This window comes from Theobroma umbraticum, unplaced genomic scaffold, assembly GCF_002168275.2.
Source record: "Theobroma umbraticum cultivar Fairchild unplaced genomic scaffold, ASM216827v3 scaffold_12.1, whole genome shotgun sequence".
In the NCBI taxonomy this organism is placed as follows: domain Eukaryota; kingdom Viridiplantae; phylum Streptophyta; class Magnoliopsida; order Malvales; family Malvaceae; genus Theobroma; species Theobroma umbraticum.
In genome coordinates this window covers 4,784,687-4,811,164 of record NW_018397269.1, presented here as the reverse complement: position 1 = coordinate 4,811,164, position 26,478 = coordinate 4,784,687, and the positions used below count along the sequence as shown (strand labels likewise).

At 32.8% G+C, this 26,478-nt stretch overlaps 1 protein-coding gene across 1 annotated transcript; it reads right to left on the bottom strand.

The window, feature by feature from the left end:
* Positions 1-17,574: 17,574 nt before the first annotated feature.
* Positions 17,575-26,085, bottom strand: LOC110425812 (transcriptional regulator ATRX). Its single transcript, XM_021440856.2, has 5 exons — positions 25,750-26,085; positions 24,602-24,719; positions 24,023-24,456; positions 23,223-23,574; positions 17,575-18,969 (listed from the first exon to the last, which is right to left on the bottom strand). Exons 1-5 carry the CDS (start codon positions 25,782-25,784, stop codon positions 17,779-17,781), a joined length of 2,130 nt encoding a protein of 709 aa, XP_021296531.1. The 5' UTR covers positions 25,785-26,085; the 3' UTR covers positions 17,575-17,778.
* Between the last annotated feature and the right edge of the window lie 393 nt (positions 26,086-26,478).

Here is a 26,478-nt window from a genome sequence, read left to right as displayed (position 1 = left end):
TGAATATCATTTGTGAAGATGCTTTAGGGATGACATGGCCCTAACTTTGGAGATGTGTGTTGTTGCACTGATATTGTGTTACTAATAAATGTATATATATATGATAAATTATATATATGTTTTGATTATCTGCATCCCTCCCTGAGTATTAGATGACTCACTCATTTGTATACCATGTGTAGATAAATAGGCCACAGGATTACATGGCAAGGGTTGTCCATTGACATACCAATATTGACATCTAGTATGTTCTTAATCTACACATCCACTCTGCTGCGTCAGTTATGAGCTTCCGCCCCGTACTTTGGTTGATATGTATGTAGGCATATTGTTCCATATGAATTTGTGCAAGGGTTATTTTGTATGAACCCAATTTGATAGCCAATGTATGACCTTATGTACATTGTTATGTATTGAGGAAAATGCTATATATATTTGAATTTAAATTTTATTTATGAATATGAATATTTGAAATCCCCTAGCTATGTGCGTTTGGTTTTAAACTCTGATGTTTGCACGAGTTTCGTGGGCTTTGCTTGTCGGGCTCATGCGCCAGTTATGGACCCCTAAGTTTAGGTCATGACTGCCTTCTTTAAAGAAGCCTGATTTGATTAAGCTTAATTGCAACTCCTACCTTATAATCCCAATGGCACTTCTTTGAACCCATTCATGTCTTCCAAACAAAGAGAGGCATGGCAACAAAAATTTAAAACATCAACTTCTAAAGAATCCTTGATCACAAGATCATCTTTTCTCTCCAGAAAGATTGTATCAACTTGAGCATCAATATCGAGAGTTATCTCAACCATAACACCGTTCATCGGATCCTTAGGACAAGAAGACTTACCGTTCATCGAAATCATTCTCTTGTTCTTTCCATACTTTGCCTCTTTGACCAAAATAGTCTTCCTGTCAATTTTCCTCCCATTCCAAAACTGAATTGCATTTCAGACCTCCTTTGTTGTCTTGTATTTGATAAAAGCAAACCTAGAATCCCTCCTCTTCTTATTTGAATAAGATTTAGGAAAAACGACATCCATGACAACCTTATAGTCCTCAAATATAGACTTCATTGCACTCCATGGCACCCTGATGCTGATATTGTCCACAAAAACAAAAAAAAAAACTCAATCTCCAAAGATTAATGCTTTGAGCAACTCTTGGATTCCAAATTTTGTTTCTTGACGTACCTCCGATCTGATCAAAACTCCTGAACTCATCCATAGTCTCTCTCTCTCTCCCTCTCTCTCATGTTTGTATGACAATTACAAGCTAATAGTTTCTAACCTCAATTCTTGAACAAATGTGAGTAATTCACTCGCATTTTGTCTTTGACTTCCCAAGTCACCTCCTTACTGGAGTGATTGCACCAAAGAAGTTTCACCAAGGTGATGTCTTTGTTACAAAGTCTCTTGACTTGCCTATCCAAGATCTTTATCAGAATCTAAATGATAAGTCATCTCCCAATTAGATCTCTTCATGCTGAATCACATGAGACGGGTTGGGGTTATATTTGTGAAGTACGAACACATGAAATACTAGGTGAACGCTAGAAAGGTTCAGAAGTAGCACCAAACTCTAAGCTACTGCATCAACTCTCTCTAGGATCTCAAAGAGTCCAATATACCTCAAACGCAGCTTGCCCTTCTTACCAAATATGGTTTAATTGATTTTCTTAATAGCTTATTTTAATCACACAAGCAATCTTGTGACAGGAAATTTACTTACAAATACAATCAATTTTCTTTGCTAAATCTCAAATAAAGTTTTTCAAATTCATTTTACAATTTTAGCCTTTAATGGTACCATGTTAAGAAATTAAATGAAACCCATCACTGTATTTACATGTACCAATATTGCCATTTATAATTTTATCATAAGATAGCAAAGTTGGAAAAGTTATATCGATCAACTGAAAGTTAAAAGAAACTACAGATCAGTAGCACAAAGCTCAACAGGAAAGCTTTCAAGTTCAACCGTGAATTAAAGCAAGTAAGATATAAATAAAAATATCATAAAAATAAATAAAAAATCTGAAAAATGTCAGCACAAAAAAAATAAAGCTGATTTTCTAGCACATCCATTGAAAAAAAAACCTCAAAATCTCATCGAAAAAGAAAAGAAAAATAGCAGCGCTATGCATTCTTTAAGAACATTATGGATCTGGCCCTTGATGGTCATGAGGAGTGGCTGCTTGGAATTCGATCCATCTTACTGCTTAAATTCCTCTTGGGTAGTTTGGCCGAGTTGGACCGGAGGAGGGAGTGGCTCCATTTGCAGCTCCAAAGTTCTGGTCCGTTGATGGTGACACAAAAAAGGAGGGGAATAAGAACAAAGAGTGTACAAAGCAAAGAATAAAAGTACAATAGGCAAGAAAAAGAAACTATAAATATACTCATATTTACAAATTAATCAAACTGTAAATATTGTCATTTGCCCTCTTAGAAGGCGCATGTTTAAAAAGAATAAAAGAATATATTTAGATATTTTTTCTCATTTAATCAAATACTACTTGGAGCCAGCAGGTTTGGTTCCACCCTGACCACCATGGCCACCCTGACTACTTTGGCCACCTTCATGAACATCTCCAATATTAACGGTCCTTATCTTGAATCTCTCGAGCCTCAAAGATGATTCATCCCCCTTCTTGGACGGCATGCGCGGCGAGCCTAAACTCAGACTCCTCTGCATGGTTTTAACCTTCGCTTGATTCAATTTGACTTTAGCCAACAACCTGCCAACTTTCCTGAAAAACTCTATAAACTCATTCCGGAGCCCTGGAAATATATATATGGAGTTTAGGTGTATATATATATGCCTGTCGAGTGTTGATGTTTTGAACAAAATGCTTGATGTTCTTGTTGGAGGATTTATATAGAGAAGAAAACAAGAATGCTTGCTAAGCAATCAAGAATTGAAGTATTCGGTTTCCAAGCTATGACTCCGTCATTTAACTTACGCAACGCGTTGTTGAGTGTTGACTCATCTACATAGACTTGGGACGATTAAAAGCCCAATCATGGCCAAGCGCACACCCATCCACCCGTGATAATCGTCTAGCCTACCTGACCAAATCTATTGAAACATAAGAATTTACTTCCTTTTTTTTGGTAAATTAAGTCATTACCAGAATAATTATATGATAATTATATATGGACATTATCTTGTAATTTAAAATTACCAAATTATCTGAGAAAAGAGTTCTGTAACTAAGCTTAATGTTTTTCATCAAAATGCAATCACAGTTAGTCAAAGCAATCTAAATAAAAACTTAAATGTGAAATAAACATACTTTTCCATCCTTGGAGAAAAACTACTCTGTCTCCATTGACAAGGTTGGGGTTTATGCATTTTGAAAAGTTTGGCCACCACTCCTTTTATACCAATTTCTCAACATGAGTTTTTAACTATCAATAGGCTCGTAAAACATTCAAAATCATATTTTGGAGAAGCGTTGCACTAGTCTTTAGAAAACAAACGACTGGTACAAGTTTGATCAAAGTAAGATCATCCTAAATCTTTAATAAGTTCATATTTTTCTTACATTGACAATAAAGCCTATTCGAGTGTTTTCATGCCATTATGATCTTTAAAAAACATGATTAACTTGCTAAAAAGTCATCAATTAACCTCTATTTTATAAGTATCTCATTTTCGAACCTTGTATGAAATATTATTGGCAATTGTTGAAAACCATGTTTTTAGGGTTTGATTTTTTCGTGATAGAATACTCATATATATATAAATATATATATATATTAAGTGATATAATACTCATATATGCTTAATAAAATCTGAAAATTTTGAGCATTGTGTAATTAGTAAATAAATAAATCTGGATCTTTGTCTGGTTTTTCTCTCTCCTAAATGTTTTTTATGCATGATTTGTATGCCATTATTGGTATCATTTGGACTCGTAGTAGAGAAAATTTAGCAAACGAAAATTAGAGACTAAATTGAAAAAAAAAATAAAACATGAAAGATGAAGATGAAGTGCAAACCAGAAACATGACCCACTCTCAGCTCGGTGTGTGTCAGCCAACCTGGTGTTCAATTGATGCCCGACCACCACACTAGACTCCACTCTCATAAACAAAATTTTGGCACAAAGAAGGCAACTAAACACCATCGGGAAGTTGCTGTATGGCCTGCATGCAGCGGTTCCAGAGAATTTTTGAGCTGGAAAATATGTTTTGATTGAGAAACAAAAGCCTACTCTATATATTTTGATTGGAAAATGTGTTCCAAAACTTATTGCTTTAGAAAATTCAAATTATCAGAAAAATGCTTAATTTATTTCTTTTTAATATATTTTATTGTTATGAGTTTTATTTGACAGTATATGTGATATTTGAATAACATTCATATGATATAAAATTTATGTCATGACTTGTTTTAATTATTTAAATAATTAAATTCCTATTAATTGCATATATTTAGCATGATAATTTTACGAATAAGATACTAGTTTTTCTAGTAATATGCACGTTAGTAACATGTCTAGGAATACTATGGTTGAGTGAAAATTTTGGTACTTTACTCCTAAAACTAAAATTTTGCACATGAATTATTTTAAATAATATTAATAATCACTTGTATGTGGGAGATGATTAGGAGCATAGGAAATTTTTTATCTTGTGACTTATATATTACTTTCATTGTTTGATATGAATTTATAAGACAAATTATTATCTTGTGATGCTAATTGCTAATATTTATTGTACAATTCTATGATTCAATGGAATATGGCTACCAAGAATGTTTTTGGGACTTCGAACAAAGGTAAGAAAATGTATTGAAAAAATTTTGACACTTGGCATCATAAAATCTAATATCTCCTAGATGAAAAGGGTTTAGAGAACCTTAACAGATCAGACAAGAGCTAGGAGCTAAAAATACAACTCAGCACCGTCATGATCTTGAAACCTACCAAAATTGATGCAAGAAAGATAATTGTGTTTGCTTTACTATTCAAAGCAACATGCACAATGACTTGATATGCTCAAGTTTGAGCAGTATATGCCTTAAATAATAAATATGGAGTGGTCCCTCTCACTAAGTTATGCTAGTTGAATTTACAATTCAATTCTATTAGAAGAAGCACATCACTCGATGAAGCAACATTTGAGAAGGATGTCTTTTGATCTATGAGCTTAAGCAGTAAGGATTGTGTTGATAGATGAGGAGTAGGTTCAAGCAGTCATTTCTTCTCTTCCTAGATCTTGGGAGTACATGAAGCGAAACATGACACATAATTATAAAAGAAAACAATTAAAACAAAAAATGACAATAAGTTATCTGGATTTGAAAATAGGTTTTCAACCTATTTTTTCAAAATCATTTTAGAGCAAATCAACAAATAATCAAATCATAATTGATATTTCTAACAATTAAACATCAATTCAATATTAAGTAAACCAAAAGAGACTTTGATACCATTATTATGAAAAAGACATGCTATCACATTACAAGCATAGCAAAAATTTAAAACCCGTAGGTTGAATCAAACTTTAGTTATTTCACACAGATAAGCCCTAACTAGAGGAATAAGATCATTATACTTTCTAATATTGGAGCCGAAATCACAAAGTTTTAAGCATAATTACTATCTTTAGCACCAAGCTTGGGTTGTAGCAAATCACAAGTTGTCGAATAGTACAACCTCCAATGGTGATGCACTCAAATATGGTAATTGTGAATAACTTCAAAGGATATTGGGGTTGCTTATACTTGGAAAGCCTAATACTGGCTAGGGGAAAGGTTTCCAGAGTTCTCTTTTCACTAGGAGAATTTGAAACATAGCAAAGTACAATGGGAAAGTCCAATATGCAGTAAGAAAATAAGTTCTCTAGGCTTGGTGTGATATGCAAGGCTTTTTCTTTCTTGTCGATACTCAGCATTTAAGAAAAAATGTTGAAGCCTTGTAAAGAGAAGGAATAACAAGAGTTATGATAACTCTATTATATAGAGTTATTTAGTCACATTTGGATGTTAAAATAGCTATGTCTTTTTGTTTTAAGTCGATTTTAGATAGTTTTTATGTTTTTAGTTAATTAATTTAAAGCACATTAACATGTTTCAATTCAAGTAACTCTAGCTCATTTTCATATTGAAAATCTTATTTTAAGCCAATACTGATTTAGTCCTTGTTTTTGTAGGTTCTCAAATGCATAAAGTTAAATGGTGATGAACTATGCAATGGAGACTAAGTGTAGATTTCCACTGAACATGCTACAGTAATTCAGGCATAACTCGAGCTACAGAGATTATATCAATAGGACTCTTCGACCATTGAAAAGCTAAGAGGCAGACTACAACATTCATGTTTTCTATTTTTCCTAGATCAGCTTTGAGGTAGGAGAAAATCGCATTGAAAAATGGGGAACTGTAGTGGTTTCTACACCAAGGCAGCACAAGGAAGTAGCACCCAAAGGAGCAGCATTGCTTCAACACAAATTCTTGAGAGCTCAGCACTGCGGTGGCCATGGAGGAAGGTTGTGACGCTGGTTGGAAGTTAGTGAAAACAATAAAGAAGCGTATAGCATCGCGACTCTCTAACGTGTTTCACTGAAACACAACCATTTGGGATTTTATTTTCTAGGGCTTTTTTCTAACTATAAATATGTGATTTTCAACAATTGAAATAGAGAGTTTTGAGAGGGAAACAAACAACAATTTACAATGTCAGCTCAAAGGTAAAGATACCAAAGCGGTGGCTTTAGGCCTCAAATTTTTAGTAGGCCTCTTAATTTTATAATAATAATATAATTAATTATATTAAAAATATACAAAAATTAAGATAATTATTAAAATATTTACCTATCTGTCTGGCCTATTAAATATTTACTTTCTCTCCCTTTCACATACTTATTTATTCTCAACTATTTAGCTCATTTTCCATGTAAAAGTCAAGATAGTTAATTAAATAAAATATTCCCTCACTTTCTTAATTATGTGCTTAATAAATCTAACTTTTTTATCACTTCCCTATTCTTAAAATACTATTAATTCTCAACTATTTCTCCTATTTCCAAATCAAGTAATAGTAGCATATATTTAATGATCTTTAATAGCTTTTTTTTCTTAACTATTTCCTCTATTTGCAATCAATTAATGGTAATATGTATTTAATGATCTCCAATAGTTATTTTTTTCATATATGTAAAACCAATTATCTTTTTTTATTCAATTTATATTATCTACTTTTGAATTCTTTTTTCCTCATTTACTCTATCTTCTTTTACCTTCAATTTTCCTCCAAAAAATACGTAGGAAGTTTGTTATGTTATTATCTTCATAGAGCCATAAGCCTCTTTTGTTGTTTGCAATAAGCATTCAACAATCAGGTATTATTGTTTTAATCTTTGCAAATATTTTTACTTTAATTTAGTGTTTATATTATATTGTTATATTGTTTCTATTTTATGTGATAGTTGATTTATTGAATTATAAATTTAATTAAAAATTTTGTTAAAATTTTTTCAATTCCAATAAAAAAGACCTCATTTGAATATTTAGCTTTAGGCTCTTCAAGTTTATTGAGCCACCCCTTGCAGTTTAGAGAGAAAGAAAAAGGTTCTACAAAGGAGGAAACTTGAAGAAAATGAAAACGATTGAAGATCAAGAATCAACTACAACCTTGTTCTTCATTATAGTTTTTCATTTCTTTTGTATTCTTTTGCTGTAGAAATGATTAGTTCTCTGGAAATTGTGATGTTTGTTGAAAAAATGATGATGAACTAAATTCTTTTTCTAGGATTATGGTTTATTTCAATATATAGTTTGAATATATGATTTTTCTTTGCTTAGTATTAATGGGTATTTATGGTTTATTCAAATCCATGTTTAGTGCTTTTCACTGCTTGATCACTAGTTGAAATTTTTAGGGTCTTTAAATGCAACTTGACAAGGAGAGTTTATAACAGACCATTGATTTGAATAGCTTATGTTTGATTCACTTAGAGGTTAGGTGATAGATTCGAATTTAGGATAGACATATAACTAAATACCATAGGCAGCCATATTAGAACATAAACTTAATGAGCTTTTCCTAACTAAATTGCATACTAATGCCTCTCAAGTGCAGCATAAGCCTCATATTTATAGGCAAGAAGAGTTCATCCTAATCTTAATAGGATTTGCATAACTTTTTGTACGAGTTGCACAATTGCCTTAAGATTAGTTGAAAAATTCAATTAAGTCCTTAAAGTTCTTAACTTTTTTCAATTAAATCCAACTTCATTAACTCTTTTTCACATTCTCAATTAACATCTTTTAATGTGTGTGACATATTAGTTTCTTAACATGTTAGTAATAAATATAAACTATAATCTAAGGCAAACAAGCATTAGATGAAACTCATTTTCGCTCATCATAAATTTCCCAGTTGATTAGTTCATATTTATAAGTTAAGATTGGTATCTAGCAATATATCATAACCACCCAAATGTTAATAAAAGTTGTAGTGGTTTGACTCCACCTTTCAATGCAAAGTCTTACTATGTAATTTTTATCCCCTCCTCATTTTTTATCCTAACAAGACACATAGCATAATATAGTGTCCAAGCCCATTTTAGCATTTGAATCTAGTAAGCAAACTAATCATCAGAGAGCAGACAAATCCATTTATCGACATCTCCACCTACCTAAGCCTAGAACTTCTACGAGTTATTACTTATCAAGGTGCAATGAGATATTCCCCTTAGTTACAAATAAGGTGATGAATCCTCTGTTGGTCATTGGCTTACCTTCATGTGTTTCATGCTACACCCAATATCCATCCCATTTTAAGCATCCTTGGTTATGACCACTTTATATAGTATCAAAGCATAGCATTCCATACATAATGTAATCTAATGATCTTAACTCTAAGGATCACTTACACAAGTATTACATGAGAATTTATTCCATAAACACTTAAGTTATATACCTAATGGAATTCTCATGTTGGTCATGTTTAGTGAACTTTTTTATGCAACAAGCACCCACATGTTAATTCAGGTATCCCCACACTTCAATCTATGAGTTCAATTGCTCACTTCATAAGTGACAAAGATAACCATGTCTCGATCTCTATGCTTTATCAATAACCCATTTTCTAGATAAAACATTAACTATGAACAATTTAAGAATAATGCTTTTCTCACGACTTATTTCTGGCGGCTCCTTACCAACACGAAGACCTACATGGGTATGGCGTACTAGGCCCAAGCAAGTCTTAACATACAATACATGGGCTTGTCATCCATCTTATTCATACACATTTCCATTCACATAATAGAATTCACAAGTAAATTAACAAGATCACATCATTATGGAACTTTTCAAAGTAATGTGCGGATTCTATCTCATTCCATGTTAATATTCATATTATACATATCTTATATGGTTCGACTCACATCCCATGCCTTTATCACCTATGGTCGTTTCACCATAGTATCAACATTCATACACACAATTTTTGATGTTCAACACAATATTCACACTGATAAACAAGTATGAGTGTATCAACATTTATTTACATAAGCAAGTATCAACATCATCATAAAGTAATAAAAACTCAACTTGAAACACTGCGAAGTGTAGTGACACCAAAAGGATGGAAGGAAAGCACTACCATACCTATCGTGTATAAGTTGGGATATTTCTCTACAAGGTGCCTAGCCAAGCAAGCTACAAATCTATAAAACAAAAATATGAAAAAACAACAAGTGAATAACAAAGACTTCGTGAGTGGATACAAAGAAGAGGACAAGCCAAACGGAAAAGTTTTTGCACAAATTATATCTTTAATATAAGCATGAATCTTGAGATAAACATACTTTTATTTTTCAAATTCTTGTAAACTAAGTTGTCACAAATCAATATTATTTTCATAGTGAAATCAAGCTTTTATAAACACATAGTTCTTTAAGTAACAAAGATCTATATGAAACCTTTAGAAAAAGACCAAGAAGCTATCTCTTGCCTATGGTATCAGATTCTCCTAAAGAGATAATGATAGTTAACCATTCGAACCCAAGCTATGGATAATTTATTCCAACATTTCTATAAATCATATGAGCTATTGATATACCCAAGATTCTCCAATAGAATTCTATCATATAACACCAAATGATCAACTATCATTCCACATAACTCAACCAAATTCTTGAAACTTATTTTGTCTATTGATCTACCTTGGCTACTTTATGGTTTAGAGAATAATCGATGCATTCAAGCTATTGTTCTAATCATAACAGGAAAACATAGCATATACATACTTGATGCCATTCACAATATGCAGCCATCATGTATGCTCAATGAATGAATGCATTTTGCCTATGTTTGGGCCACCCACGTCTAGGTGCCATGAGTGGTACATCAGCCTCATTCATGCTAAGTGCCATTACCGCATGATAGAACCTTGCATCATAACTGGTGGAATCATTCTAAACAAGTGTGGCATTCTTACCCCCACATCTGAGCTTTATACTCTCGTAGCAAATTCAAACTTTCATAATGCAATATCATTTGCATAACATTCTTTAACTAAAATCATAATATTCACATCTATCATTTCTATTCATATTTAAATTTCATGAGTGGGCATCTATACATCCACATAAAATCCTCAAAAGGTGGAGACTCATTCATCCACTTTCATAATCTATGTTGATAGCATTCTACCATCCATAATCACCTCTTCATAGAGGCATCTCAACTTATCCATACTAGTATATACATCATGGTGAGTTCTCTAAAATTTCCTATTCACATATAATTGGGTGGGTATCTAATCATCCACCGAGGCTTTTACCTAGCCATACACCAATCATGCAACGTACATTCAATTGAGGAGTATTTGAGTAAAAACATTTGAAAGGGCTTGTTCCCTCTTGTTGCAAAACCAATATGTATTAGAGATATTTACTTACATAAAAGATTTAAAACTTCATTGAAAATATTTATTCTCATACAATTTGATTTATCGAAACTAATATAGCAATCAATTCGTGCAAGGCAATCAAGTTGATAGACCGTGGTCAACTTTACTGTATAAAATACTTTAAAAAGGTGTACCCACTCACTTTCGAAAAGTCGACCTTTGCCAACAAGCATGACTTCATTTTGGCAACTTCTTCGGAGTTTCAATAACACCTAAAGTGTTCAACAATCATTGTAATTAATTCTTAGATTAGGAATCATAATGATCTTTCTAAGCCATTTCAAGACCAATCGAGTTCATCTAAAGCAAGTTCTTTCTAACTTAAACTCATTGTACAATAACCAACTAAATGTTTAAACACATAAACCATTCTCCTTACCTTAGGTGAGCTTTGATATTAAAAGGAGTCACAAAACATTTGAGCTTGAAGGATTCAAGGAAATCAGGACATATGAAGAATATTTTTTAGCATTGAAAATTTAGTATTCAAGGATTTAAAAGTTAAAAAATATCACCTTGATGTTTGAAAATCAAATCCAAGCTTCCAATCTTCAAAAACAAGGTTTGATTATGAAAAACAAGTAAGACAATGACTGAGAGTTAAGAGAAAATGGTTGAATAGAGCTAAGGAAGGTGAAATCCTCAAGGAAAACGTATTGGTATGAGCCCAACAAGCCAATCAGTGGTTGTATGGGAATCATAATTTTATATATTCATGTATGACATTTGGTTATTTATAATAGTACTAAGATAGTTCTTTATCCATAAGTTTGTAATTCAATTACTATTTATATTTATGTAGATAAAGCCCAAGGAACTATATATACTTTGCAAAGGAATTGTATTATGATACAGGTATGAGATCTTTATGCATCCAAGCACTGTTCTTAAAAATTTTTTATCATTATACTATTGGGGCAGGGCATTAATAATGCTCAAAGATCAGCACTTGCTATATTCCTCACTTATGAAGTAAGTAACCACTCTCATAGGCTAAAGGATAGAGATATCTAGAACTAGCATGTGGGTGCTGGCCATGGGAGAACAAGTTCACTGAACATGACCCGACATGAGAAATGCATTTGGTATCTCACTTTAGTGTTTAAGCAATACCTTTCATGTGTCAATTGTGTAACTACTTCCTAGACTTGAAACACCAAGTTGTCTTATATGTGGAGTATTATGCTTTGATTTCATCCCTATGCGCCCTACCAAGGATGCCAAATCAAGATGCTTTTAAATATAGTATAAAGCATATAAAGGAGAATAAGTGGTTAATATAGAAATCATCATCCCAAGTGATTTAAGAGGAAATATCTCATTAATTCTTGGTTGATATTAGCTTAATCAAATCCTTAGCCAAGTTGATTAAGAGATTATGAAATGAGTTCCATAAGTCTCCATAAAGCTAATGATGTAACTACAAGAATAAATATAGAGGTCAATAAGAGAAGACACTACACCAAGCTCTTATCATCTCTAAGATATATGATGGGGGAATGAATTACACTGATAGACTGTACATTGAAAGGTTGTAAAAATTCAGTGGCCATGATACATTGTTAAATGTCAATCTTGGTCTGTGGAATTGAATTGATATGAATTGAATTCATTTAAATTAATCAATAAAGATTAATAATTCAATTTCATTGCTAACATGTTAGGAACCTAATAGGTTACATACATAAAGTTGCATTATGGATTAAATTGGGAATGTGACAATTTAAGTTGGACTTAAATCATAAACTAGTTTAATTAACTAATAAGGACTTAATTAAAATGGTTTAATTAAGTGCTAAGGTCAATATTACAAGAGGTTATAATATTGTGGACTTATTAGCAAACTTAATAATTTAATTAACCTTGGTATAAAGTCATCTTTTCAACCACTTCCAATTATTAGTTTTATTTTTACAGAAAACTAATACAACTCTCTCTAATGTCACCATCCCTTGTGAAAGCCTTTTGGAGAAGTTTCTTGTGTGATTCAGTTGGAGACTAAGAGAGGAAAATAAGGACAATTTGCTGTCCACTTTGCTGGCACAAAAGACATGTTTGGAAGTTCCCATCTTGCTGAAAATTCCATTACTGATGTGTGTGCAATATTAGACACCAAGCAAATTAAGTGGCTCAGGTTCCTACACACTTTGGGGTGTACATGGGTTTAAACATCAAAAGAATACTATTTGATTGCGATATCATTTGATAAGGTAATCAATTCTAATTGTACTTCTCATAATGCTCTGCCTGCATTAAAAAAAAAAAGGTGATCCAAGGTAGGTGTGGCATTTTATTTTTCTTTTTGTTGCATTTTTTAATCTGATCATGTTGTACTTAACAAAGCGTTATGTTTAAAGAGAGGGTGAGCAAATGCCATTTAACCTTTTTATTTTTGTGAAAACAACAATAAGTATCAATACTTTTGGGTGAAGTATCATTCCTTTTCTTTCTAGGTTTCAAGTATCGATCATAGGTTTTATGTATCAATACCTTTTAACGAAGTATCGATACTTGTTCATCATACAACTTTTTTGGGTTATAAGTATCAAATCGATAACTTATGAACAAGTATCAATACCTTGAGACAAAATACACCTTTTGAGATAAAATGCCTATAAAAGCCTGCCAAGCTTATTTACATTTAATACCATTTACGTAAATGTCTTCATTTTCACTTTTTTTTCTTTTTACTCTCTAGTTACTTATAATATTTAATTTAAATAAGCAAACACTCCCCCTATTTGGATTCAATAAAAAATCCAAAAAATAAAATTCCAAAAGAATCAAAATCTAAATTTTGGTTCTCAAAATAAAATCGAAAAAGTTTGATTGAATATACATTTTGGGGTCTAATTTATCATAGTAAATGTCCTTCAAAAATTATGAAAAAATCATTCTAGGTTACGTCAATACCAAAGGAACCATTACTGTCATTTTTTATTTCCATTAGATAATTTTATAAAATCACATATTTTGGCTCTTTTCAAACTTAGAAAAATTTCTACTTCAACAATGACAGCCAACTAAGGTGACGACCACAAAGGATAAAAAAATACGTGAAAGGGTCTATATCCAATAAACGACATCATACATCATAAATGTTACCCACCTATCCTTTTATAAGAGTTGGGGGTTTCAAAGCTTTGATGCAATAATATTTCATAATTAACCTTTTATAATTTTATTTGCAAAGCATAGAATGTACCATGGACTTTATTTCAACTAATCGACATGAAAGATCTTATGAAAAATAAAGTATTAAATGTAAATACTTAAATCTCAAAATTGTATCTCTATATAGCCAACCAATTGGATTGCAGGGCATATTTGACCAAATCTATCAAAATATGAGGGTTTAGCGTTTTATATCTTGGTAAATTAAGTTACCAGGATAGTTATCTGAGAATTAATATTAGAATTATTTAATAATTTGAAGTTACCAAATCATATTATAGAAGGGGTTCCATAAATAAGTTTAAGGCAGTCAGAGCAATCTAAATAAAAAAAATTAACATGAAAACAGAAATACACTCTCTTTCTAGAGAAAGACCAGTCTATTTCCATCATCACGCTAAGAGTTTTAAGCTGTGAAAAGTGTGGCCAACACTTATTTTGTAACACTTTCCATCACTGTTAGGTGGCGTTTGGTACATTACAATGCAATGTTATTACAGGTAATGTGATTGCAAGTAATGTGATTGCAAGTAATGTGATTATAAGGAAAATAACATTACAGTGTTTGGTATGTAAGCAAAATAATGATTAAAATGCATGGAAGATAACATTGCAGTGTTTGGTTTACAAGTACTTTAGTGGGAATGTAATGTTAATTGTCAAAATTACCTCCATTATTAAAATATAAGTTTAATATATTTATATTTTTTATTATTAATTTTTATATAATATCATTTCTTAAATATATTTTTAATATCATATATTTTATTTTTATTTATTATTATAATATTTATATTTATTTTTAATATATTATATTTTTATTATTAATTTTTATATATATCATATTTTAAATATATTTTTAATATCATATATTTTATTTTTATTTTATTTATTATATTTTATATATTTATTTTAATATATTTATATTTTTATTATTAATTTTTAATATTTCATTTCTTAAATGTATTTTTAATGTCAATATTTATTATTTTATATTATATATTTTATATTTTATTTTTAATATATTTATATTATATTATTAATTTTTATATAATATCATATTTTAAATATATTTTTAATGTCATATATTTTATTTTTATTTATTATTAATTATTATATTTTATTTTTCATTTCTTTATATATTTTTTATATTATATATTTTATTTAATTTGTTTTACCTATATTATATAAATGTTAATTTTTTATATTTTATTTTATTTTAATTTTATTCTTATATTATATATTTTATTTTAATTATAATATTATAAAATATTTTTAATAATATAATAAATTGAATGGTAAAATTATCTTTAAGAACATGCAGAATGCAATGTAATGTGATTGCATTGGTTTTGGACTGCAATCACATTACATCCATTGGCTGTAATGTGATTGCATTGCAATCTTACATTGCAGTGATCTGTTACAAAACAAACACTGCAATGTAATTTAATAAGCCACATTGCAGGTAATGTGCTTTATATTGCAGTGTATCAAACGGACCCTTAGTTTTGGACTTGCTGCTCCATCGGCTGATGAATCGCCTATCAACTTAGATTGCCACATATTAAATAATATAAACTGAAGTTCCATTGATTGGGCTTAAGATATTGTTATTGGTAGTCTCCCCTTTGCACTTAACTTTGATCAAAATTATTCATTAAGTAAAATGAAAATGAAGACTATGTAACCCCTGCGTAGCTTGCAGTCTTAGGTGTTATCTAACGGGAGTACAATAAAATTATGAGTTGCAAGATTAATTAAATTAGAGAGAACAAAATATTGTATAAAATATAGATGGATAAAGTATAGTGTTTTAAAAAAATCTTAAAATTTTTTAAGAAAATTTAAATAAGTGTTTTTCTTGGATATAATGCTCAAATAAGTCTCTAAATTATTTAAGAAAACTAAAATAAGTTTTTATTCTTTTATTGTATTTAATTAAGTATCTGTATTTTTATTTTGAATCAAATAAACCTTTATTATTAATCATTGACTTATTGCCATTAGTCAAAATATTACTTATCATTTTATATTCACATGGCACAGACTGATGTTGATACGAAAGGTGAAAATTATCACATGATCATATTATTATAACGAATTAGCATGTCACATTATCTTTAATTATAATATATTAGCATGTCGCATCATCATTAATTATTATATATTAGCATGCCATGTCAGCATTATGTTACATAGAATGTGGCACTAACGTAGAGGGCAAAATTACCATGTGATCATGTTATTATGTCATGTCACCATTAAATATAGTATATCAACATGTTATGTCAACACCACATGAAATGATAATAACACGTGACATTTGTACTGACTATAATTAGTTAAAAATAAATATTTATTTGAATTTTTTTTTAATTGGGAGAAGGAGTATTCGAACTTTATTCTTTAGGCACGGCAATAATGCAAATTTAAAAGTTTTTTTTAAAATATAATGCCGATAGATAATTTACTTAAAATGCAAGTTTAAAAGGGTATAATTAGTTAAAGCGTATTTAACTTAAAATAAAAATACATTTAATGTAATAAAGAAATAGATGCTTATTTCATTTTTTTTTTAATAATTAGGGAAGGGAGGATTCAAACCCTACTCTTTAGGTATGGGAATAATGCAAATTTAAATTTTTTTTTAAAAAAATATAATACCTATAGATAATTTACAAAAATCATGCTATTCTCGTTTCAAACATAGCCTCACAATGCATAGTCAGTTCTTATCCCAACTAATGGATTTTCTTATATTTAATCTCTTTCGTACACAATTATGCTTTTAATGTATTGGCCGTTTAAAGAATAAGAAAAATTGGATTCTAAAGGACATCATTTAAAAACGATTTGTTATACTTCAATCAAAGTTAGGTAAATTGTATGATCTGGTTCTAGAACCAGAAACCTCGCAAGAAGGGTTCAGGGCTTCTCAGGTCAGGTCTTGGTTTTAGAATCAGGAAACTCACCAGAAAAGCTCGGGAATCTGAGGCAAGTCTTTGTTTTTGATTTCTTCTCAAGAGGTGGAGGCCAACTGGGCTACGACATGTCACTTTCTTGCGGCTTTGAACTGCTATTGAGGAAGGTTGAACGCTGGTGAACAGGGTCTAACATCCCAGAGGTGTCTGCCCGAGCTGAGACCTGGTTCTAAACCAGGTCTTGATTCTAGAAACAGAAAAGCTTTTACGCCTTCAAAGCCAGAGTCCATAGCTTACCTAGAACTTTGGGAGCATAATTTACTCCATTCTAAGCAAGCTCAGTACCCATAAACCTTGTTCTCACCAGAAAATAACACTGTGCTAGCTTTGAACATTTCATTTTCCGCATTTGTGTGATCTTTCGTACTTCATACTATAAATTATGTTCAAGTCACTTCGACTTCCACTACACCAAATAGGGAAGAAAAAATTCTGATGAGAGCATATATAAGTTTATTGGTACAAAAGTATGTACGTAAACAGGAGCAGTAATGAGAAAAATACGTATACAAATTCAGTTGCATCTTTTTACATACTCTATCTTTAACTCCTACAGAAAATAGAAAGAGATACTGTTACAGAAATGGCCTTATAAACGATATGACCACAAGACTGGCATCTTAATATATGAAGCAAGTACCTTTCTTGAATAAGATGAAATGTAAATAAGTTACAACAGTCTTAATGGCTGTGCTACAATCTGTGGATATCTGGTCTAAAATGGTTGTCATAAAATGAAAACCGATCAGGAGTTACCCCAACTGATCTGGTTGTATGGAAGGATGGAAATCCTTCTTTAGCGTGTATCTGTGGCACTAGGTCAGGATATGAGGGAAACGTGGGATAATTCTGTAGACTGGATGAGGGTAGGACTGGTTCCAAGTAAGGATCAACACTCGGTTTCTGAGTGGATAATCTCGACCCTGTCTCCACAAATTGACCAGTGAGAATTTGATCATCCTTGATATACCCAGATGAAGCAAATGCAGTTGGGAATGGAGAAAAACTTGTTCTAGGATCCATGTAAGGGCTACTGAAAAAGCGATCACTAGAAACTAGCTGATAATTACTAGAACTACTCAATTGAGTGTTCATATAAGAGGCAGTGGGAAGATGGCTGCCAGCAGTTGGTGCAACTCCTCTATCAGGGTAGTAGTTCGCCAAACTCAATTGCGAACTTGAACCCAGAAAGTTCGCTTTCGGGGCCTCTACTGAAATGTCAGTTGGTACCCTGAAGAGTCCAGAGCATCCAAGGGGAATCTCTACCCTCTCCCCAACTTTTCTTCCAGAACCAGAGGGTTCAATTGCTTTTCCCACAGATGCACCTTCTACCAGTGACAATGTACTGATTTTCTGTTGTAATGACAACCTAGCTTGTTTAAGTGAATCCAGTACACCAGTAAACCTGCTAGATGTTTCATGTGGCACCAATGCATACAGCTCATTTTTGTTTTGTGGAAGTTCACTACACGAATGACTGCCCAAATCAGATGAAAAGTGTTGCACTGCTTCGTTCCCAGGGGAACAATGTGGGTGGGCAAAGTGATTGGTGCTATTTGAAGGAGAATTGTTGCTCTGCATACTCTGATAATGATTTTCCTTTGACATGAGATGTGTGAACTTTTGACCCAGGGAGTTGGGATTTAGAGATTCAGGAGAAAGGGAACGGCTATACCTCCAATCCTGTAAGTGATCCATATCAGCCTGTGAAGGTGGTACAAGATCATTGGAGTGAATTTTGGGTAATTCTGCAGAGAAGCTAATGTGTTCTTCCTCAGCCCCTTGGACTTGTGAGGTAGCTGTCCCAGATACATATTGAGCTTGTGCCTTGATCTCGTCTCTTTCCTCAGTTACATCTGAGTGGTTCCCAGGACCACATGAATCCTAAATAATTTATGACCAAAAGACCATAATGTTAGTATTCACAAGCAAGATTTCACTTCTGCGACGAGAACATTCATAAACTAACTAGACAGAAAGAGATAGGTTCAACTATCCTTATTATTAATTGCAATGAATAATAAGTTAAAAGGAAAAAAAAAGCAATTACTAAAAGCAACAGTGCATATAGAAACCACTACAATGAAAATGATAGTACTGCCTTCTACCAACAGGCAGAGCCAAGTGACCTTTTTCTGTATAAGACAAGTATTTAACATTTCACGGTTTTGGGCCATATATGCTGATATCTCATAGCATACATGGAAAAGTAGCATAGATTGCAGAGGCAGAAACTAAGGGACAGAAGCTATTTCCTTTGACTGGATATAAATACACCACATGGCATACTTGAAAATCCAGTAAAAGCACTAATGGTAAAACTAGTTGATAAGTGTCATTCCCTCTTCTAACTGGATATGTATGTATGTGCATCTACATTTTCCTTTGCCAAGAATCTTATCACTTATTCAATTTGGAAACTTCCTTAATTTTCTTCAAAATTTTTATAGAACCTTTCAAGGCCTTTAGTCACAATCTTGCAGGAAGCAGCAAGTCTTAAATAGTAAAGCTCAATGAAAGGAAGCAGTATATCCATAGGCATTTCCTACTCATTTGAGCAATATTAACCTCATTCCATCCCCTTTTCCCTGCTGGAAGAAAAACATAACCAAATGCATGAGAATAGAGTTGAAAGTGCATAAGAGTAGAGCCACTGAAATGTTATAGGCAGGCGACGAAAAAACAAAACTGATAATCATGATATCAAGACATAACTGACCATGCTTCATAAAAAGGATAATGAAAATTTCTTGGGACTCTTCAATAGCGAGACTTGTATTGCAAATATTTCCGCTGCTTCCTCCCATGTTTTTGGAGTCAGAATAAAACTAGGAAAGAGTGCCAAAAACGCTAAAGATGGCTTGAAACTACCATAACTGTCTAATCTAATTCAAAATTACCAGAGAAACTTGTTATCACAGCATACAAGATACCAAAAATGGCATATGCTAAAGACAACATGAGGCACCAAGATAAGAAAGTTTCAGCGGGTAAAATAGAATCTTGGAAAATATTCTTTGAGGTATTTTTTCCACCATAAATGAATCCAATATCATATACATTTTATTACTAAAGAGAACTAAAAAATGGAAGACATTGTTCGGACAAGATATGCAGATCAGATAAACATTAGTTCTTTGTTGTGACTATAACTCGAATTGACTTACTAAACTTGCAAAGAAGAATATCCATAAAGACATATAGGAGAAAGAGACTGATAGAGACAATAAGCTCCAGACAAAACAGAAAGACTGGAACAATCAGAAGCTTATATCAAGCAGTTTAATATCTATTTAGCTCATGATGCTGCTGGCTTAACTTATTGATGTTCTTTAGGGTTTCCATACGTAAGGATAATTATAAATTCACATTTGGCATAGGACGTTGGGCAGTCCTGTAGGTTTTATTTTGAGAAGGTTTCAGTTATAGAGTCCATATGCTTTTGGTATTGGGTGGCATATTGTCACCAGTTAAGGAACATAATAAAGCAAAGAGAGGAGAGAGAAGGCTAAACCAGACCAATGAGTGTCATGCTGATTGCAGTGATGACTTGGAATTTGGAAGTCACCAGAAGTGAGGATTGGAACTAGGAAGCAGGCAGTTAGAATTGAAAGCAGAAAGAAAGAGGCAGCTGGGAGAGAAGAATTCTATACAGAAAGTCTCTTTGCAGAACCAACCCCCTTCAAAATGAAGTCAGCATACCCCATATATTGGCCTCTATCTTTAGTTAATGCATCAATTAGATAGTCATGTTAACTCACTCTGCATATTGAAGGCTAAAATGCATTCTAAGGTGATTGGCTACTAGAACAAGCATTGTTACAAAAAGGGTAGAGATAGTCCTGTGTGTAGACTATGATACAAGGAAGACACTCATAGTCTAGATAAAGGTCAAGGGGAGAATCTTTACTAACATAATATTCAAGCCCATCAAGACAAACTCTCAAAAGCATCCCACAAAAAAGGATTAACCCATGGACATTGACAGTAGTCTTGAGATGAAACCCACCAATTCAATTGTATACATACTACAAAAATTACTTGCAAGGCATGCTTAGGAACTAGGTTAAATTGGTAATTTTATTTTGCTAAAAATTGAGAAACTACAGTGGCATTTTAGTTTGTACTTCATAGTTGTCTAAACCAGTCAACATTTCTTAATTTCTTGAGATTCTGAAGTTGGAGTTCTTGTCCCAGAAACCAATATTTTTATGATCTTTACATCCTTTCCAATTTAATTGCGGTTCCACCCTAAATAAATCCATTATCAACAGCAGGTTTGTGAAAAAACTTAAGAGCAGGTTGATATTATTGCGTGGATAAAACTAGCAAAAAAGGTATCCATGAATGCACAGACACACACACACACACACGTAAAGAAAGAGACTGATCCAGACAACAAGGGAAGAGAAAAAGAATGTAAACTCTAAAGCTTAATTACCTGCAATGCTTCTAAATACTATAAAGCCTATAGTGATGTTTATTTATGTATTCATCTTGCCTGCTCAAAATTACCAATATCCTCTAAAGTATTTAGAGTTAAGGATCTTCATAAATTCAAATTTGCTGGACATGTCATGTCTAGTCAAAATTGAGTTAGTTTCCTGATTGGAATCATTATCCTACACATAAAATGTTTCCGGCATTGCTTACCACCACCATGTTCTCTGGAGGTTAGCAAATGTCAATAGTTTCATCAGAGCAAGTGGTCTCACTCTTTGAATTAATGTAGATAACAGAGGAATTTCCTAGGTGACACAAGCCCATCGGACAAAGTTAACAAGGATCCAGTCTTTAGAGCCAAATCTCAGCATTCTTTTATTAGAATTTCAAAATATCCTATAAAAAAAATCTACATAGCCAAAATTGTAGTTGGCCCCTATCTAGAAATTGATTCTAACTTCAATATTAGGCTAATTGTAGATAGAGACATAATTAGAATTTTTGGCAACAAAACAGCTACCAATTTCAGCAACTGTGCTTGTGTATCTGAGAGAGAGAGAGAGAGAAAGAGAGAGAATATAGTCATCTCACAAAGAAAAAAAGATAATTCAGTCCAACAGAGATAGGACATTTGCTATCCACCAAGCAACTGTAGTGGAGCTTAGCCAAACCTAATCAGATCCACCCAACCCTACCCGAACCAAGAAAAGAAAAAGGACAACCTCCAGTCACTCATCTTCCAAATTCATTAGAAGATAGGTCCATAGACCTACAGTGTTTTTTTTTTTTTTTTTTGTACCTGAGGGAGCACTACAGCTTGAACCTAAGTTTTCTATCCAATCCGTGCCCACCCTTACAACTTGAGCTAGGCCAAGTGGCAACATATATTTTTGCTACGTCGCATTTCCTTCATTTGAACCTAAGATGAAATTGTCTACATTTTAAGCTTTGCTCTATCTTCAAATTTCAAATTTCCAGCCTATATTAACAAACAACCAGCTTTCTTTATCAATTCTGAAATACATTTCCTGAAAAATCATAATTAATCACAATACTTATGCCTTAAATCCATTAAAACTCTTTTCAACTGCTCTTGATAGAATTAGATACCAAATGTGATACTTCTCAACACCATGACAGTACAGATGTCAAGCTGCCATTACTACTTTAAGTGCAATTAAAACTAATTCCAAAGTGCTCATTAAAAAAAAAAAAAACAATTCCAAAGCTCATAAAATGTACTGCAGAAGCCCTGAAGATCCTGCACCAGAGAGCATGCACTAAATAATTCTATCCAATATCATCTAGACATGCATTTTAACAACACCAATATTGGGCACTATGACACAGCTGCAACTTCATATGCCAGTATAAGAGAGATAACAAGCATCCAGTAATTACAAAAGCAAGCATGATATATAAATCCAGAGAATATATATTGAACTGGGAGGAAAAGGAAAAAGCAAACTTTTTGCACTATATGCCTTCCTAGTCTAATAGAAAATTGACTTCCTTTGCTCAAGAAATTTTAAAATGCCCAACAAAGTAACTTAGAACTAAAAATGTCTACCATGAAATTTACTTCTGGTTGTCCATGAACAAAAAAATTCACAAAATGATTGGCTTGATATCAGAACTAAGAAAGCAAAAGAACTTAAAACTATTTCTATCAAATAGGTGTTGCCAAAACATACAGGTGAACTACTGTTTTTTTCTCTGAACTTCTCCTCCCATTCTCTTTGGGCCTTTTCCATTGCTTCATAGCGGACAATGAGTTGTGCTTGATGTTCTAGTGCCTTTTCCATGTCTTTCTCTCCTTCATACCCATGAAAATCAAGATCAAAACCAGTTACATTTCTTTCGTTCTTTAAGGCATCTGAACGTAGATTGTCCACTGTACTTTTATTCTCATGAATTTCAGAACCCATTGGCAAAATATCAGGCCCACCTGTGGAGTGATTCGCATTAACTTCTGAAGTGTTTTCAAGTCCATTTACTTGTGGATCAACCATGATATTGTCTGATTTAAGTTCCTCCGCTACAGATCTGATAAATAAAGCAAGCATAGATAAATTTTTGTTTACTCGACTCATGAGAGTAAATACCTATGAGGAAATCCATGTTGAACATGCAAGAACTTAACATGCTCCCAGATGAAGAAAATTCTCAACTGAAATCACTTTTACAATGAAAAAGGAAACAATGATCCTTATAATAACATTATTTCATTTTGATCTTTTAATTCTACAGTTTCCATGACACATTAAGTCGTACAAATAGTATCAAAATAAAATGTCTTTGTCTTCATCTCCTTTTATTCTTTCTTTTTGTTTCTTTTCATCCGTTCATCCCTTTCCCATTAGTCCATATATATATATATATATATATATATATATATATATATTGTCATTAGGAAAAAGAACAGAGGGAGGGGGGGGCGTGGGGGCATGCCACATCTTGTGATACAATAAAAGAAACAGAATCAAGTACAAACCTTGATTCCCGATGTCTTATCTGCCGGCATGATTTTCCCTGGCGGTGCTTTTGGGATGAAAAACCCATAGATGAAAAACTATTGCGCCTTCTCACAAGTTTATCTTTATACCTTTCAGGAGAATGAGAAGCACTCTTGCAGCCTTTCCAAGACAAACTTCTACCAGATGCTGAAGAACAATCAAATTCAGAACCTGAAAGTTCCTCTGACTCTTTTCTTCTCAATTTTGAAGTGACAGAGCTCTCCTCTTCTTTAGTAGAACCATTATTTATGTTGGATTCAACAGGTGCGTCCTGGTCAGAGCTTGAATCAAGTTCCTCAGATATATCACTTACCCCATTATTCACCAAAATAGCAAGAACATCTGCTGTGGCCATTTCAGCCCTCCTCCTTTGGATGGACACAATTTTTAGCTGTTCTTCCAGTTCAGCAACCTAAGTCATATAAAATACCAACATTATAAGCCATCAAATGAAGAGTCTATATTTATGCTATATATAAACACAGAGAGAGAGAGAGAGAGAGAGAGAACCAAAACCAGCAAATCTAAAAAGACCTAAGAACAACATGAAAAAATACCCTTTTCGCCAGTTCATCAGCTCTCTGCCTTGCACTTTTTGAGACAGATCGTTCAGACAGTAAACGTGCTCGAAGGAATTCAATGGTCATTGTGGAATCCTCCACGTTGCAAGTTGTCCTGACAAAACAAGGACAAAATAATCACCCAAAATCAAACAGCAAACCTAATTTAGTATAACTTTACAAAAGTTCAACATGTTCCCTCCTCCCCATTCAAGCACTCCAAGTATGCATGGTGCCTACATATACATAGAAAGATATGTCCAAACTCCAAAAACCAAGGTTCCATCAATTCATCCACAAAAGTACAAACAATTACTACAGCTAACACAAAGACACAAAAACTTATATGATCTTTACATCAAAACTTTAGTTTCTCTTTATGAATAAATGAACTTATTTATCAAAAAAATAAACATAGGAAGCAGGAAGGCCTGCTTTAAAGGCACAGAAACATGTACTTCCAAGGTATCCAGAGGCTTCCTCCAGATAAAGAGAACTACCGTTAAAGAAAAAAAAATCAATGGGAAACTAAACAAGCAACAATAACAGAAAGTAACCATGTTTCAGGTACATCCGAAAGTAAATCCTAGCCCTCATGAGAGTTTATCACCAACTAAAACTAAAGCGGCAGTCTAAACCTCTAAAATTAGCTCCAACATCAGCCACCATAGCTCGAAAAATCAAAGTAGGATCAGCATAAGCAGTTCTCATGCTTTCCTAAGCTCTTTGCTAGCAAACTTTATAAAGAGACGCATCCCCAATCCAATCTCAAAAAATAATGATATTCCAAATGACTCCCCTATCAAATTCCTGATTGATCCAATTCAAACACTTAACTTTCCTATCTCTAGAGATAAATGCTTATGCATAGCTAAAACCAGGTTTCTATTGAGACACTCAACACTAACTGAAATTTTGGCTTCTTAACAACAGCTCACTCCTTTCAAAAACCCAAACAAAGAAGCAAGCAACAAAATACTAATCCATGAACTTTAAAGAAATCTAAATACAAAGAGAAAGCTCATACGTGAAAAAATAAGGGATGAAAAAAAGCAACCCATGAGCTAAAAATACTTCAACAACATATAAAACTAACTGAGAGGAACAAAAATTTTAAAAAGAAAGAAATACCCAGATTCATTTACCTTTGATCTTGCTTTATTTGATCAGAATGATGCATTTTAGAGGCTGCAGACTTTGATCAGCTACACTCCCAATACCCCAAAAAGTCAGCTCCTTTGATTAAAAGCGAAAAAGAAAAGAGACAAAAAGAATCAGATAGAATATAGAGTGTGATGAGTGAGGAAAACAAGTTTTTTCTTTCTCTTTTTGATTCAGAAGGAAAGCAAGGGAAGAAATGAGAGAGAGAGAGAGAGAAGAGAGTGAAGAATACGTTAGAAAGTAAACTCCAAGGAAGGGGAAGCCAAAATGGAATTGGGTGACTTTTGTTTCACTAATTCTCACTCGGAGGGGTCCGTTGGGAATGAAGAAAGCAGGCAGAAGTTTCTTTATACGGGAGACGTCCATTTGGACACAACATGGCCCACACAACCTTTTCCGCTATCTTTCTGTCACTTCTCGTCTTTTGTTTATTAGTTTTTTTTTTTAGGAGGTTAAAAAATAACTGGCATCAAATTTCGTATAATTATTATGTTATCATATAGTTCTTTCTTTGTATTTTATTAATCTTGTGTGTTTCACTGTTGTTATGACTAAAGCCTTAATCATTAGTATTATGGTTGTCAATTGCCCTCATCATAATATATTCTTGGGAGCAATAAAGGCCACGCAAAGGAGTGAGAGATTTGGATCAAATTGACCAAAGGATTTCCATGATATTGGAAACCAAGTGCCTAATGGGATCCACAAATTTT

Excerpts from the sequence above, each read along its gene's own strand:
- LOC110425812 (XM_021440856.2), bottom strand. The coding sequence starts at position 25,784 with ATGCATCATTCTGATCAAATAAAGCAAGATCAAAG. Across the intron at positions 24,720-25,749 it reads CAAATAAAGCAAGATCAAAG|GACAACTTGCAACGTGGAGG; the intron begins GTAAATGAATCT and ends TTGTTTTGTCAG. Across the intron at positions 18,970-23,222 it reads AAAAAAACAGTAGTTCACCT|GATTCATGTGGTCCTGGGAA; the intron begins GTATGTTTTGGC and ends TAAATTATTTAG.